Raw genomic sequence first — 16,263 nt, 5'->3', positions numbered from 1 at the left:
ATGTCCAGGACATGGGGCCGTGAAGCAAGGGTGGCCATGGCATGGTGGAAACACACGAGGTTTAGTGCTGCCACTGGGGCACAGAAGGACTCAACAAGTGTAGGCCAGCAGCCTGGTATGTTGGGGCACCCAGTATGGTCTCTGGACTGGGAGCCAGTGAACTGGTGGGCTGGGACACTCAGTATGGTCGCTGGACTGGAAGCCAGTGGACTGGTGGCTTGGGGCACCCAGTATGATTGCTGGACTGGGAGCCAGTGGACTGGTACGTCAGGGCACCCAGTATGGTCCCCAGACTGGGAGCCATCAGACTCGTGGGCTGGGGCACCCAGTATGGTCTCTAGACCAGGAACCAGTGGACTGGTAGATCAGGGCACGATGGGGCTGGTTGGAGCAGTTGAACCCCCTGCCCTTCACCCTGGCCCTTAAACAGAGCTGGAGAAGCAACGACTATTAATTAGCAACATCATCCACAAAACCTAGGGCAGTAATTAATAATCAGAATACACCCATTATGCAATTGCACTTTCCTCCTCCAAGGCAGCTGTGTAATAACACCACACTACTGCTACTAATATCATATGGCTGCAAAGTGGGCACGGATGGGAAGCAGGTCGGTCGCACTACAGGTGCCACACAAGCCCCAAGAGTGAGGTGGCCGCCCTCGCTGCCCAGCTGGGGCATCCACGGCTTGCAGGGGTGCTCCACTGCCAAGCGCCAGGATTGTTATCCCTGTTTTACCGGTGGGGAAACTGAGGCACGGAGGCCCAAGCTGAGCGGACGGGTGTCTGGGTTGCAGGGGGGAGCAGGGAGGAGGGGGCTGGGGTGTGATGCCCAGCCCTGCGGTGGGGGCTTGCTGGGCACCGTCGCTGCATTACGATGCTTTGGTCCGGCGCAGCGCTCTGCACGGGTGCACGGTTCCCTCGTCCTGACCCCCCCCAGTACCCGGCACCCCGGGGAGAGCTGGTGGCACGGAGGGGGCACGACTGCTCCTTGCACCTGGGTGCTGCCCAGCTCAGGGCTGGCACAGCTCTGCCGCCCTCCTGGCTCTAACGCCAGCGGTGTGGGAAAAGTGTGTCTTGTAGCCTGGGCAAGCTCAGCCTGCCTGGTCCTTGTGCACAGTGCCGCACAAACCCTGTCCGACTGCTCTCCCAACCCACCGGAGAACCCAGACTGGGGGAGCTGGCAGGACCTGGCTGCTCCGGCCACCACTGCTTGCTTCCCAGGAAGCGATGGAGAGCAGGAGCCAGTCCCCCATCGCTGCCCCCAGGCTGGACCTAAAAGCAGCCCTGAATCCCTGGCAGGTTGGGACCTGGCCACGCGATGCCTGCGGCTCCTACTCACCGCAGGGCAGGCTCCGAGTGTGGGTTGCCGGCTGCTGCGGCCCCATCGCGGCTGAGCAGCTGTCGCCATCCCAAATCTGCGGCGAGCAGGCACGTCGGAAATCCCGGGTGTCCGAGGAGAGGTCTGCTCCGCATTCCTCGCCTGGGCCGCGGGGGAGCGGGGAGAGGGCCAAGCATCCCCCCGCCGCCTGCAGCTGCTCCCAAATATGTTATGACTTGTCACTGGAGCAGGAAGGGATGGCGGCAAGCCTGGAAAGCAAGAGGGGACGCGGGGCAGCGGGGTGCACGGGGCTGCGGGTGGGATGACAGGGTCCCCGGTTGGTGCCGGTGCTGGGGCAACTTTGCTTACGCGTCGGCTGGAGGAAATGGCTTTTTGGGGGGACACCTTTTCTGCCCAGAAATCCTCCCCACTGCTCAGCAGGATGGTGCTTTCGTTGGATTCTGTCCCCTGCTCAAAACCTGTCCCCAGCCTCTTTCTGCCCGGCAGCAGGACATTGCCTGTGGTCCTTGGGGTGTCAACGCTGTCTCCACCACCCGGCTCGCTTCCAACCCCCAAAACTCGCTGCTTTTTCTGCCCTTTCCAATGGCAGGAGAGCCAGGACAGGGAGAGCAGGCCCGGAGGAGCAAGGACAAACCTCCCTTGCTGGGGTTTTTCTCAATGAACCGGTATTTTTAGCCCGGGGCTCAGCTTCAGCCTCGTGGCTGCTTTTCCCCGCTGGCTGTGAACGTGCAAGCCACAGCCACGAGGCCCTCGTGCCCCCCTCCCCTTTTCACCGGGGGAAGGTCACCCCGTGACAGATCGCAACACGTTCTCGCCGGTGCACACACAGCGTCGCCTTTGTGTGCCTCCCAGCCGCGACCATCCATCACGGGCTAACCTGACAGCAGGCAGCAGAGCCCTAATCCCCGGCCGGCTCCGAATTACCCGGGGTGCAGCCGGCGCGGGCAGCAACGAGACCTGGGAAAAGCCGCCCCGCTCTGCCCATCCCGTGGCCCTGGACGTGGTGATCCGTGGTGTTGGCTAGCAAGGGAGCCCCCCGGGTAGCCCGGACCCCGGGGGTCCTTGGCAGCATGGGTGCGTGTGCTTGCTGGGCTCAGGGACCCCAGACCCGGCTGTGTCCCTGCACCGTGTCCGGGAATAGGTCCCGCCTCGGCAAAGAGGGTCTGACCGGCACCACGGATGGAGGAGCAGAGCCGTGGCGGGGCGGGCGCAGTGCTATCCTGGCTCCCCGTGTCGCTGGGGACGACCCACATCAGACACCCGAAAGGAGCTGGGAGGACTCCAGCCCCTTGGGCTCCCCTCCCGGTGCGGGATCCCTATCCGCAGTCCCCATGCTGGGGCACACGGGTCTCTTACTGGTGGCCTTGCCTCCCCATCTCCGGGGACGGGCACCTCGCAGGTGCCTCCCAGCACTGCTGCCCGCTTGGCCACGGGGAGCTGGAAGGAGACGCGGCTCGTGCGCCGGGGCCGCGCTCACCCTGCTCCCCGCCTTGCCGGGGAAAGCCCACCGCAACTGCCAGCGCCTGCTCAAGTGATGCTGCCCCCGTTTTATGAAGTGCTAAATGCTTGACCGGCCTGTTGTATGGGCCCGCCACATGTCCCGCGGACCTCTAAGCCTGTTATGTCACTGCTGGTTGCTTTATCCTCCATGCTATCTCGATTAAAAAAGCCCCATCTCTACAGCAAAGCCTGAGTGGTCCTACGGCGTCCAGCTCGAGGAGCTCGTCAAGATTGCTTCCACCAGCAATTTCCAAGGATAAAAGTCCACTTAAGCAAGGCAAATTTCCTCTCAGCCAGTTGATGTAACGCTCCTGGGCGCGGGTTATCCCTTTGTCACAGCTTCGTGCCCGCAGCCGTCTCTGACCATCGGTGTAGTGTCCCTGCAGCCCAGCCAGCTCCTTTCCAAACTCAGGGACGCAACTGCTTTGCTGCTTTTACCTAATGCATGGGCCAGGCTGGCACTTTGACACGTCCTTCTCGTATATTTAAGGGGTTTTGGTTGATGCCAGGGACCGCGGGGTTTACGCTAAGGCCAGGCTGAACCCGACACTGCAGTTCCTGCTCTTACTACTGTTGTTGTCCAGTAGTTTTGTAACCATAAAAATATGGGCTCAGAAATCCTTGGGTGTGATGTCCCCCAGATCTGGGGCGTGCAGAGCTCGTCCTTCAGGCCAAACCCTGGGGGACCCCAACGCTCCCCATGGGACGGTAAATCCCTGGTGCTGAGACCCTAAGAGAGCTAAAAGGGGTGTAGGCCACATTTTAAGGCTCTTGGCCCCAAAGAAATCATTGCCATGGGGCCAGGTGGGCAGGAGGGTTTGCAGTGGGCATTCCCATTCGCCAGCAGACCAGCCAGGCTTGGAGGGCTTTCGGAGAGCTCGGGACAAGGGGAAAGCGCTCAGCGGAGGTGGGAAAGGGTGAACTCAGCTTAGGGGCGGCCGACCCCGGCGCAGCCTCCCTGGGAGCCCGTTTTAGGAGCCGGCAAGATGCCTCCTGGCAGCGGTTGGTGCTGGCAAGTGGCCAGCCCTTGGTCAGAACCCTCCCTTCGACGATGACAGGCTTGAAACGGCCAGAAATCAACCCAAAGTTACGGAGGGTGCAAGCGGGCAGGCCCAGGGAATGCGACGTGGCACGGCCTCCCCGGGGAGGGGGATTTGGGGAAGGAAAATCTGGTCACGTTTTGCCCTTCTCTTTGCTGACATTCTTTCCACTGACCGATCCCTCGGCTGGAATTTGGCCTGGAGCAGGAATAGGAGGAGATGGGAGATGGTTTCTTCTGTTCCCAGTGGAAAAAAACCCCCTTTGAATTAAAGACAGAGCTGGAGAGACACGGTCCAGAGGTAGGAGTCAGCAGGGAGGGCAGAGAACCAGATAAAATCCCAACCCTGCTGTTGCTCATACAGGGACCGTTGCTGTGCCTCAGTTTCCCCACTGGCAATGTGGGAATGACGCGCTTCTGCCAGGGGAGAGGGATAAGGCAGGGTTGTCTTGGCGTCGGGGCAGGGGATTTGCTATACACATATCCAACACCCAGCACCAGGCCAGCTTGGGTTAGCGGTGGCGGAGGAAGGACAGTGTCCGGATGGGAGGGGACCAGGCCGCTGCTTGGTTCATCTCCCAAGCTTGGCCAGACAAGAGGTCCTGAGACAAGCAGGAGAAGGTGTCCGTTGGTTTTAGTGCCATGGAAAAGCCCTGGAAGAGAAGGGATTTCACACCTAAAGTGCTGCTCTGTGTCTGGGCTAAGTGGCTCAGCCGGGGACCTTTGCGAAGCCTGCGGTGGAGGAAGGATTTGCCCCAAAGTCACCGCTGAGCCATCCTGGCTGCTCCCACCCGCCCTGAGCGTCTCGTCCTCCTGGGGACAGAGGGAAAAGCCCAGCCTGGGGCGGGGGGGCACGGAGCTGAGCGAGGCTTCGGGGCAGACGGGATGGCTGCTGCCTCCCTAGCAGCGCTCAAGGCCGGGCTGCTCCGGGAAAGACTGGGATCCCGGAGCGGGGATCCAGCAGGCTCCCATGAGGCCGGCATGGGACCGTCCATCCCGGGGCGGGGGCTGGAGCCGCCCGGGCACCACTCTCCCCCAGCCCGGCCGCGCCGGCTCCGGGTAACTGAAAGGACCAGATGACGCGGGAATGCGGGAGGGAGCTGGCAGCCCCGCGGCCACCCGCCGTCCCCGGCGGCACCCAGAGGGCTCAGACGAAGCCCTTGTCCGCGGCGCGGCCGAGCTGCTCCTCCCGACGTGCCAGCTCCCCCGGGCCCCCCCGCCGGCCCGGGCCGCGTAATCCCCGCGGGGAGAGCACATGAAATCAGACGGACAAGTTTTGATGCGAGGCAGCAGCTTAGGGCGGGCTCAGGTTTCCTTTAGGTTTTTCTATATTTATCTCCGTGATTTAATGCCAGCGCCGGGGTTTAAATGGCACCAAGCAGTTGGCGTGAGGAGACGGAGCAGCCGTCCCCGAGCCGCGCGCACGTCTCCCCGCCGCCCGCCCGCCCATGGAGCTCTTCGAGACCAACCCCTACTTCTTCCCGGACCAAAGATTTTACGACGGGGAAAACTTCCTGGGCTCCCGCTTGCAGGGCTATGAGCCGGCGGCTTTCCCGGAGCGGCCCGACGCGGCCCTGTGCGCCGAGGGCAGGCCGGGCGCGGAGGAGAAGGACTCGGGCCTGCCCGAGCACTGCCCGGGCCAATGCCTGCCCTGGGCCTGCAAGGTCTGCAAGCGGAAGACGGTCTCCATGGACCGGCGCCGGGCGGCCACGCTGCGGGAGAAGCGCAGGCTGAAGAAGGTGAACGAGGCCTTCGAGGCCCTGAAGCGCAGCACGCTGCTCAACCCCAACCAGCGGCTGCCCAAGGTGGAGATCCTGCGCAGCGCCATCCAGTACATCGAGCGCCTGCAGACCCTGCTCAGCTCCCTCAACCAGCAGGAGCGGGAGCAGAGGGAGCTGCGCTTCCGCGGCGCGGCCGCCCAGCCGGGGGTAAGTGCCTCTGCCCCCCCCCCTCACCCCCCGAGGGGTGCAGCCCCGGGGCCCCCAGCCTTGGGCAGGGGCCCCCGCCGACCTGGGCAGCGGGGGGGGGGGGGGTGAATCCCTAATGGTTCCCCCAAGAGGAACCAGGCCCGGAGCGGGGGGGCAGGGACCTGGAGGCAGCTCCTGGGGGAGCGGGACCTGGACCCCCCCCCCCCCCCCCCCAGCCCTTGGGACAGCAGAGCCAAGGCGGGGGATGCGCCCGTGGGCTGGCGAACGTGCCTTGCACAGGGCAACGACGAGCCGGCCCAAGCCATGCTCGTATAAAAAATAACAAATAATAAATAAATGATAATTTAAATAATTTAAATAATAAATAACAATAAATATAACAATGTATAAATAATAACTGAATAATAAATACATAATAATAATAAATAAAAAACAAGTAAAATGTCCTCAATGGCTGGTGTGGCGCATCCCGTGCAGGGGGCAGGGTGAAAGGACGGGGGTGTTGGAGCGGGGCCGCCTGCCAAACCCTTTTCTGGGATCAAAAAAGCAGTTTGAGAGCCAGACAGGGACACTGTGTCTTGCCATTACAGCTGTTGGCCCCAGGCGGACACACGCTGTAAGCCAGGACCCTTTGAGTCACCAGATTTTGGTGGTTTAACTGGGTTTTGGGGGATATTTTTATCTGTGCTCTGATTCCTGGGGGATACGTGAGTGTGCTTTTCTCTGCTGCCCCGAGGGTGACAAATGGACTTTATAACAGGCATGGAAAATTGGGATTCACAGAGATTCATCTGATCCAGCACCAAGGGATTTAAGGGAAAACCATCAGCTATCAGGGTAGCTCAGCACGGTACATTTAGGGGCTGTGTAAATGACTGAAAACAGTCTTAGGCATCGCTGTAAAAAGTTCTTGGGACTTCCCAGCGTACACCCAAGCTATGTGCTCTCGTTAGTTTGATTTGCTTGGATTTTTCTGCTGCCCCTGCAAAGACTGATGCAAAGTGCTTGCCCAAAATACAACCCATGCTGAGCGGTTCCTGTGTAGCTGCTCCTCCCTGTGGCCTTCTCCAGCTGTGACCCATGACCAGAAACAGGGAATTCACGTAGTGAGTGTGAAATCCAGTATTTCTGGCAAAAAAAAAAAAGTCATATCTGCATGAATTTCCTATTTAGTGAGAAACAAACTGAAGTGAAAAAAAATCATCTTCTCATCCCGCTGCGGATGGACTTTGTTTCACTTTGTGTCCCGAAGAAAGGGAAAGCCCGACCCATCCTAGTGTTCACACGTGGGGTGAAATCTTTAATTCAGTGCCAAAGCCTTGTTGAGACAAGCTGAGGTTGTTTCTCTCTCCATGTCGGCAGCCAAGATATACCAGTGACCCAAAATTTGGGGTTTCGCCAGGTAGCTCCCCAACTACCGTGGGTGGGTTACTGTGAACTAGCTCTATCCAGGTGAAATATCCACCTCTGTTTTCCAGTCGGAGTCGGTGCCGCTGTGATTTTTTAGCCCCAAGGTGCCGTTTTTAGACGGCTACAAGTAGCAGATGGTGCTTTGGGGCTGCTGCCACAACTGGCAATGCAGAACTGCATTTCAGGCTCACCACAGGTCAGTGAACATCCACTTGGAGACTGAGAGATGAAGACAAAAAAAAAATTAATCCAGAGCTTTGCTGAGTCATTTTTTAGGTTGTCACTTCTTCACAGTGAAACATCCAATTGACCCAAAATCTGCAAATCAAAATGCCAAAAGACCTATTCCCCAGAAATTCCCCTTGGGATGGTCAGAGGTTTTCCAGCCCGTTTGACAGCTCTGTTATCCTGATTAGGTGCTTTTTTTCAGTAAAAGGCTGTTTTGCCCAAGGATGGGCGTCTATCTGTAGCCCTTTCTCCCAGGCATTGGCTGAAAAGACACTTTTTCACCTGTAGCGAGCCGACAGCAGCATTTTTCACTTGTTGACCGCAGTGCCCAGAGCCCCCCAAAATGCTTCTCAGCTGTTTTGGTTGTTAACCAAGCAAAAAGATGCCCTTTCTCTCCCTTTCTAAGAGCAAACCACCACCAGGAGTCTTGATCGCAAGGTTTATCCCTGCACGTCGTGCTGGACCATGGTGGTGGGGATGCTCAGAGGGAGTGGACAGGGACATGGAGACCACATCTGCATGGGGACAGCCCATCCTGGCTCCCCTCACACTGGTGTCAGGCCCAAATTAGCCCCAGGGATCCTGAATGCTTCGCCCAGTCCTGCCAGCGGCTTGGCAGGGAGGGCGGCGAGGGATGTGCCCATCTCCGCTCGGACGCTGTGCCGAGGCTGAGCGCGACGGGTGGCCCCGGGGTGTTTTGGGGGTGGCGGCGGCGATGCCCACGCTCAGCATCTCGGCTCCTTGCAGGCGGCCAGCGAGTGTGGGTCCGGCAGCTCATCCTGCAGCCCCGAGTGGAGCAACCAGCTGGAGTTCGGCAGCAATCCCGCAGGTAGGGAGGGGCCTGCTCACGTTGTCCTGGGGTCCCGGCGTCCTGCAGCCTTGCTGGGCCCAGGGCGAGGACAACGGGGTGGGGTGGGGGGGATACTGACTCCGAGCACGGCTCGGAGAGGACAAAGGGAGCCTTGTTCTTCTCTCCTCACTCCGCAAACTTCTGCCGGTGCAAAGACATGAGCCCCTAGAGGCCCATAAATCCTCCAGCGCCGCCTTGGCTCAATGCTCAGTGAGTCTAGGCTTCTTGTAGTGCCTGGAGACGGCAATTCCCCCGAGACGCCTGCTCCCAACCAGCCAAGAAGCTGGCCTGGAGCAGCCCAAAGCCACGCTGGCTTGGTCCCCATGAAGGATTTGCTCTTTGCCATCCCTCGGCTTTGCTTTGCCCACTGCACCTCCTGAGCATCACTCTCCCTGGGCTCCCTTCCCCTCGCCCCTAGGCCCCCAGCCCACCCCCATAGCAGCTGCTGATTTTTTTTTCAGTTTTGCAGCAGCTCCCCCCCTCCATCCAAATTCCACCTGTTTTTTTTCCAGGAGGCAGAAACTTGCTCTTAAGTCTCGTTTGATAGCAGGGAAAAAAAACCCAAAAAGTGTCCCAAAGTTTTGCTCCCCACTGCCCTCTCTGAAAGACGGTCTCATCCCCTAGCCCCCGGGTGCAAGCCAAGAGCGGGTCCCCAAGTCACTCCGGCCATGTGGGACATTGCAGGGCACCACCTGCGTGGAGCCAGGAGCTGCCCCCAGCCCTGGAGACCCCAAATAGGGGAGTGTCCCCTGGGCACATGGTCCCCGTCCCACCCCCATCTCCAGCAAAGACGTTATTCCCCTGCTCCCTGCAGATCACCTCTTGGCTGACGATGCTTCGGAGGACCGCAACCTCCACTCCCTCTCCTCCATCGTGGAGAGCATCGCCGTGGAGGACGTGGCCGTGACGTTCCAGGAGGAGCGAGTTCAAAACTGAGCTGGCGGAAACCTCGGTGGCTCTTTGAGCTGGTAACAAGGTGGAAATAAGACAGCGGAATGGTCCAGCTGCTGGAAAATGTATTTACTTCTCCGGCGTCGTGGACTGCGCCGCTGAAACCACTCGCCTCCTTTCCTACTCCTTGCAAAATGCTCCCGCTTGGCCAGCTAAAAAAAAAAAGGGGGAGAGATGGGATTTCGGCAGCGCCGTGTCCCCATGCTGGTGGCAGCCCCAGTTCCCACGGGGGGCAGCCGGCTGGTGTGGGGTTTGTGTTTCGTTCCCCGTCCGGGGGTGTTCGTTTCCTTGGGGGCCAATGTGTGTGTGTTGGGTTCGCTTTCTAATTTTTCCAAGATGCTCTTTGACCAACGTCTTTCACCAGCTGGCATCTCGCGGGCATCGAGGCCCGGCGGAGGCTGCCCTTGCCGTCTTTTCTACTGAGCACTGTGTGGAGTTGCCATTTTTTTTTTAATTATTATTTTTGCTAACTTATTTGGATTTTTTTTTTAAATAAAGGCATTCTTGTTTGAACAGGCTTGGGGGTCTCTTTTATTGCTGTCCCCTTTTGTGACGGTCTCTCCCACCTCAAAGATTGGAGACTTTTCCCAGTTAGAAAACCCCAGGCTCCCAGGCTGTGGCTGGACCTCAGTGTGGTGACTCCGCAGTGGGAACACGATGGTCCTACACTTAAATCAGCTCTGCAGAGACCAGCCATTTCACTGGTTTGCAACTGGGGCTCAGTCCTGTATCCCAAAAGCACTCAGGGAAGCAGACAATGCCAACTCCATGTTCCAAAGAGCTTTTATTTTTTTTACTTCAGCCTCTAGAAATAAGGCACAAGTCAGCACTGCTTTAAAATCCTGTTTATTGGAACACAGATACATCCTTTCCTGACCCAATTCAGGGTTTGGAGTCCATGCAGTACCAATAATATGAAGAAAGAAACAGGGCATCGATATAAAGGGGTCACCGACTCTTCAAATTAAAAAAATATTTAATACTGTATTAGGCAAATAATACACCGAAAAGACATCGTGACTGTATAGCCTCTCAGATATTGCACTTCCAAACAGCACATGATAAGTATAGGTCATTCCAGCCATCAATAAATATCACATCAGAAATAGGGGCCACACAAGGCAAACGTGGCATGAGGAGACAAATAGATCCTACCCTACGAGGAAGAAATGGGAAGAGTTAAGAGCCTCCTGGATTGATTCCTGCCTGTAGCCTGGAGGCAGGAGGGGAGAGCATCTCCTCTGCACCCAGAGAGGAAGGGACGGGTGTTTCCCGGGCCCCCCAGGTGCCCACGGAGGGTCCCCGTCCCGTGGGCGCTGAGCACCGTCCCGGCTGGCAGCGAGCCATATGGGGCGGTGCCAGCCCTTCCCCACGCAGCCCTTCGCGGACCCGCCGTGCAGGCGCAGCCTCCCCCTGCGCCGCGTCCAGTCCCAAAATGCAGCGCCCCGACCGGCCGCCCCTCGGCCGATGTCCCCCCCCTCCTCGCCCCCGCGATGGCCGGGGCCCCTCCACCCCGCACGAGCACGGCGTGCCAAACACCGACCCTGACGCTGGCCCCGGCCCCTTGGCCCCCCCGGCACGGCAGCCCGTCCGGGGAGCAGCTCCTCGCCCAGCGGCCCCAGCACGTGGGTTTCCACGCCAAGCTGAGCCTAAATCCTCGTCTTCGAGTCCTCCCGGCAGCGGCGTCCCCGATGCGCAGAGCGAGGGTGAGCCAGTGCAGCAGCCCTTGGCATATTGGCAAAACGAACCAGGCAGGAGAAGGGTTTACAAGTACCGCAGCCCGCTTGCGAGGCGTCTCTGCAGCTCACGCTACCTCCGCCAGCAACGGAGCAGGCACCCAGCGAACGCGTCCGTAACCCGGCCGATGCAGGGAAAGGTGGGCAGAGAAGCCACAGACGGGAGCTTGGAGCAGCCATGGGGAGCTGAGGGGGAAAGGTGGGTGCACAAGCAGAAGGAAGAGCAACCTTTTCAGTCCATGTGGCCCAAAGTGGCGGGACTGCAGTGTCTGTTGTTTTGGGCTGAGGAACAGGCACGGGCTGGGCTCTGGCCTAGTCCCAGAAGGCAGTCAGCACGTGGCCATATGGATAGTGCAGATGTGCTGAGAAACAAAGCAGAAAAGGCTCCTTAGGGATGGCAGCTCACCTACATCTGGGGACCCATGGACCAACGAACCCAGTCGGAACTGGTGGTGAACCCTCCTGGCCCAGCAAGGTGCCCATGGGTCTCACGCAGCGGTGGGTTGTTCCTCCACCGCCAAGGTCTCCATGCACCCTGACGGCAAGGCAAACCTCAGCAAATGAAGAAACCCTGCCTGAGGGATGCCAGGCAGAGGACACCGGGCCTCAGGCTCCCCTCTCGGCCCCCAGTCCAGCTCGGAGACCTCGGTCCTCCTCGCGCTTACCCAGGGCCGGGCTGGTTCCCGTCACGCGGACCCTCAGCAGGAGTATGTCCGGACTGTGGAGGTCTCCAGTCTTGGCGACCCCGAGGCACCAACTGGAAGTGAATCAAACAGCAGAGCATGCAATTAGTGATTGCTCCAATTAGCCCTGAGATTCCCACCAAAATGTTTGTTGCTGCTCCTATTAGGCAACGCCCATGTACTGGAGCCACGTGATGATGAGGGTCAAAAGAAGAGGCACATCGAGCCAGCTCCAATGCCTCCAAGGCTCCAGGATATTTGGAAAATTGATCCTTGCCATCCTTAATCTGGGTGCGGTTAACCCTTGGGATTTTGTCCCAGGTTTCATGGTACTCAGCTGGGTGGGAATCACAGCTTGCAGGTTTGGGGTAGAAAGGGTTAATCAGAGGTTTGACTCAAACTGTTGGATGAAAAAGCCATGAAATTTGAGTGAATCAAATCTGAAGTCAGGAGGAGAGCTGAGCTGAGGGCTTGGAGCTGGAACATGACAGCACAACTTTTAACTTCTCCTTCACACACTTATTTCTGAGTGTGCTGAAGCCAGCTCTGTACCTCTAGAGACGTGGTGGGTGATTTGGGGCAGTGGCACCAACATACCTGGCCCAAGGAACAGACCAGGAGTGACCTGGCTGGAGCTTGCGCCTCCCTGCAGCTTCTGAAGGGACCAAGATAACTTGTAGAAGGGCTTTGTATGGTCATGGCATCCCGTGGAGCCCCAGAGCCAGGGACACACATGCTCAGGTAAAATGTGCGTGACAACCAGCAGCACGGGCAGCAAACACGTCAAAGCAGGGGCCTGCCAGCCCTGGGAGAGCGGCTGCTCAGCAGCGCTCAGACCGAGTTGGTTATTCAGTCATCCCCTTTTGGGGATGGTTCCCAAAAGGCAGGATAGACAAGCCTGGCCCAGATCTAGCTGCCATTTCCCAGCAGCCCCCAACATTACCCCAACAGGTTCTGCCCTGGACACCATTCGTGGAGTGGATGATACAGATCCCCATTTAATGTCGTAACTTGTCACAGCCCTGGTCCAGCCCTCACCCTAATCTTGTTGCTTTGAATTGAAGAAACCACACACCACACCAGAGTCTGCAATAAATGCCCTGAAATAACATCTGTAGCAGATGACAGCTCAAGGATTGCACGGCTTCAGCCTTGCAGGTGATCAGCAAGCTTCTCCCCCTCTCCTCTCCCAAGGGCACCTCATTCCCCAGGGATACACGCTGCAAGGTCTGGGCACAGGACCCCACAGTGGGGGGAATGGGGCAACCTACCTTCTGGGGGCATTTTCTTGGCGGGGGCAGATGGGGGTGGCAGGGGAACCAGGCTGGTGACGCGGAAACCAGCAGGCAACGTCTCGGCCGAGCCGCTGAGCATGTTGATGCTGTGAACGTCTCGTGGGCGGAATCGCTTTCGCCAGGATGGGGTTCGCCGGAAGGTCTTGTCATCGCTCTGTGAGGGAAAAGCAGGTTGTGTGGCGTTGGATAAGCCCACACTTCTGAGTGGCGGCTGGACCTTCCACCCCTGTGAGATACCAGCACCGGTTTCCCCTAACTGAGGGTCTATCCATACATGGAAACCAACCGTACGGTGCAAAGTGCACAGCCAAACTGGGATGAGGACACTGGAGACATCTCTCAGATCCCACAACATGGGCATGATCCTTTCCAGCTTACGTACCTCTTCTCTCCAGCCTGCCCGTAAAGATGCCCTCATGACATCGACACACGAGCCCTGGTAAACACCCAAAGGGAAGCATTTAGCTTAAGCCACATAATGGCATCTGGAAGTGCGTATTTCTCTCCAAGCTATAAAGAAAGCCCAGACTAGCTCTGCTATCGTATCTCATGGAGGAAACCTATATGTAGGAGAGGTCTAGATGAATTCTCACCTTCATTGGCTCAATGTGAATCAACTGTGCAGCTTTCTGGCTGTCTAATGGGGTATCTCCAACACACCACCTTTTCTGGTCACAAATGTGCCATGTTCAGAAGGTCTGTGCCTCTAGAAGGCAATATTAAAGCAGATGGAAGGGAAAGCCATGTGGGCCCTCTCGAAATTCAGACTGCCAAGCATGAGGCTAGGAAAGATGTACAAGACTCTACCTCTCCTGCCTCCAAGGCCTGGTAGCTTGTTCCTCAGGGCCTCATCTATTACTTTTAACTTATTCCACTGACACTGTTCTTGCAACTCCTCTAGAGAGTCTGTGATATCCTACTTGGGTCTCTTGGAGAAGGAGGAGCGGGCAGATGTCCTGCCTGTACCCACTGATGTTGCAAAGAGGCCCTGGGATGCTGCAAGCATTTTCTTGATGCAGAAAATATCTGCTCACCAGCATGACTCTCTCCAGGTCAGTAAATCAGCATCGTGCTTCCCAGGCTATGCCACCAGGTGTGACTACAAGAGTTAGAAAGTTTTGCCTGCTGAAGTATTCTTCCGCAGAAGGTGAAAAAAGCAAGTATTACAGCATTGGCCTAGTCACCATATCCTTGTCAGGCTCCTGCTGCTTTTTTCTGTCTCTTGCTCAAGAACAGGTGCCCATCATGATCTGGGCATGGAAGAGGTTTGGTACTCACATCGTCCAGCCTCCGATCGGTGCCCAAGGCAAGTAGGTTGTTGAATTCCCTCTCCAGCACCTGTCGAGCCTGCAAGTAACATCAAATGAGTGTTCCCTATGGATGGGAACAGGTCTCAGCACAAACCCTCATCCCAGGAAAACTCCGAGAGTGACGGAGAAAAAACCCGCATGCCAACCAAGGCCTCTGCTTTGAAAAGCAGAGTCAAACTGGTGAGACTGGTGCAGCTGCAACACAGCCACATCCATGCAGCGCCCAGTGCAACCCGGGGCCGGAGGAGGGGACATGGTGAGCCGGCCGGCAGTGGGTCTCCGAGAGCCCCCAGGGATGCTCCCTGTACCTGTGTGTTCTGTGTGGGGATTTGCAACACAAGTGCCAGACTATTATGGTCGAAGTTTTCATCGAGGGCCAGGAGCGCCCCATGCACCCCGCTTTCGACGAGGTTGTTCGCGTACTCCCGGAGCCCGATGGACTGGATCCAGTGAATGACCTGGTCATTGGTCCACACCAACACATCTGTAAAAGAGCGAAGGCATGGCTCAGGGGCCGTGGCCAGCTCAGGTCACACTCCTGGTTGTGCAGGGACCTGATGATGTCCCGGAGCCCTGCCACACAGCCTCAGGCTGATTCTGGGACCTAATGAAGGGATCTTTCCCAGATCAGTGCTGGGGATGGTCTCCTTCCTTGGCCAGCAGCAACACTGAGTGCCCAAGTGCCAGGAATGGCTCCCTTCTATTTATCAAACTAAATGCAGAAATTACAGGCAGAAAGCAACTGTGCAAATTAATCCTAAGAACCCAGGGCTGCTGCTGTAATTAAGGGCATTATCAGTAATGAGACATAATCTAAGCAGCAGCCAGATGCACAGGGAATCCCAGGATAGCCAGCGAGGAAGGGGAGGCTGAGCAAGCTCAGGGATGTCCTGAGCATCTGAACGGGGTTGGAGAAGCTGATCCAGTGCTCAGACTAGGTCTTCCCTGTCTTGACACCTTTCCTCTCTCCTCATGCCTGACTGGAGTGAACTGCCTAAGGGTAAACTGCCTAAATGTAGCTGGAGCACAGATTCTGCTGGGGAAGTACTGCAGGGAGGTACCCCATGGAGCACAAGCCTGCAAGTACGGTATTGCTCAGAAGTATTGACCCCCCTGCCCCTGACAAGCATTGTGCTAAAAATAAGGGAGAGAGAGCACCACTGGGCATCTCTTGGGATGCTTTTCATCTCCTTTTCCAGAGCAGGACCTCGTACGTGGCTGCTGACCTTTGATTTCATGCTGGGTCTCTTCTCGCCTCCTCTCGAGCTCTTTGCGGTCGTAGTTGAGCCTCTTCAGGCACATGATGCCATACTGCAGGCTGGTGCTGCAAGGACATGAGGCGTCACGCAACCCTCAGGAGGGCTCAGCACTGCTGAGGCGGGCAGCTTGGAAGGAGCCCACGGAGGTCCCCGCTTACTCCCCAAGCACCTGAAGGATGCTTTGGTGCCGGGTCGGGTAAGCACAGACACAGCCCAAAGCAAAGGTCTTAAGGGAATTGTATTCTTATATAATAATACTCTTAAGGGAATATCTCTCCCTTTCATGGCAGTTCCTCACTCCATCAGCTTCAGCCTGTTCTACCTGCCAGAGGGAGTGTGGATCCAAGCAACGATGCTCCGTGCTCAGTGGCAGGGAACCAGCCCATGGGAGCCACCCCATGCCAAAGGCTTCACCCCCAGAGCAGGGAGGGCCCTGGCAGGCCCGTGGGACACAGGCCTCTGGTTCGGGGCGGATGGCGGTACCCCGTGACAGGGTTGGGATGATGATCTGCCCATTCAAAGGCCATGCCAGGACGTGATCCCCATGCACCCCTTTCTCTCTGCACGCCAGAGAGATGAATAAGTTGATGCTCATAATTTCTGCTGCAGCAGATCTCGATCCAGGCTGAGTGCCAGCAGGCGGGAGACAAGGCTGCTGGCACTTGGGCAAGGTACCTAAGATGGTGTGAGCCTTCTCGAAGCTGGGCAGCCACCGGGTGATTGCTCTGCCTGC

General features: G+C 57.5%; 2 protein-coding genes across 5 annotated transcripts in view; one reads left to right on the top strand and one right to left on the bottom strand.

The window, feature by feature from the left end:
• The first annotated feature begins 5,288 nt into the window (after positions 1–5,288).
• On the top strand, positions 5,289–9,764 carry MYOG (myogenin). The gene is made up of 3 exons (XM_026101243.2): positions 5,289–5,808; positions 8,194–8,275; positions 9,111–9,764. Exons 1-3 carry the CDS (start codon positions 5,329–5,331, stop codon positions 9,230–9,232), a joined length of 684 nt encoding a protein of 227 aa, XP_025957028.1. The 5' UTR covers positions 5,289–5,328; the 3' UTR covers positions 9,233–9,764.
• A 313-nt stretch (positions 9,765–10,077) lies between these two features.
• The window catches only part of PPFIA4 (PTPRF interacting protein alpha 4), a 71,173-nt gene continuing 64,987 nt past the window's right edge, over positions 10,078–16,263 (bottom strand). For all 4 annotated transcript variants that reach the window (XM_064498348.1, XM_064498347.1, XM_064498349.1 and 1 more), the window contains 6 exons: positions 15,498–15,595; positions 14,580–14,755; positions 14,240–14,308; positions 12,938–13,115; positions 11,649–11,740; positions 10,078–11,345 (listed from right to left, as the gene is read on the bottom strand). In XM_064498348.1, coding sequence (XP_064354418.1) covers positions 11,682–11,740; positions 12,938–13,115; positions 14,240–14,308; positions 14,580–14,755; positions 15,498–15,595 — 580 coding nt within the window. In that variant the 3' untranslated portion in view covers positions 10,078–11,345; positions 11,649–11,681. The remainder of the gene's footprint in view (positions 11,346–11,648; positions 11,741–12,937; positions 13,116–14,239; positions 14,309–14,579; positions 14,756–15,497; positions 15,596–16,263) is intronic.

This window comes from Dromaius novaehollandiae, chromosome 27 (assembly GCF_036370855.1).
Source record: "Dromaius novaehollandiae isolate bDroNov1 chromosome 27, bDroNov1.hap1, whole genome shotgun sequence".
Taxonomy (NCBI): domain Eukaryota; kingdom Metazoa; phylum Chordata; class Aves; order Casuariiformes; family Dromaiidae; genus Dromaius; species Dromaius novaehollandiae.
The sequence above is the reverse complement of the archived record's forward strand: the minus strand, read 5'-3'. Positions and strand labels throughout refer to the sequence as shown.

Excerpts from the sequence above, each read along its gene's own strand:
- MYOG (XM_026101243.2), top strand. The coding sequence starts at position 5,329 with ATGGAGCTCTTCGAGACCAACCCCTACTTCTTCCCGGACCAAAGATTT. Across the intron at positions 5,809-8,193 it reads GCGCGGCCGCCCAGCCGGGG|GCGGCCAGCGAGTGTGGGTC; the intron begins GTAAGTGCCTCT and ends GGCTCCTTGCAG. Across the intron at positions 8,276-9,110 it reads GTTCGGCAGCAATCCCGCAG|ATCACCTCTTGGCTGACGAT; the intron begins GTAGGGAGGGGC and ends TGCTCCCTGCAG.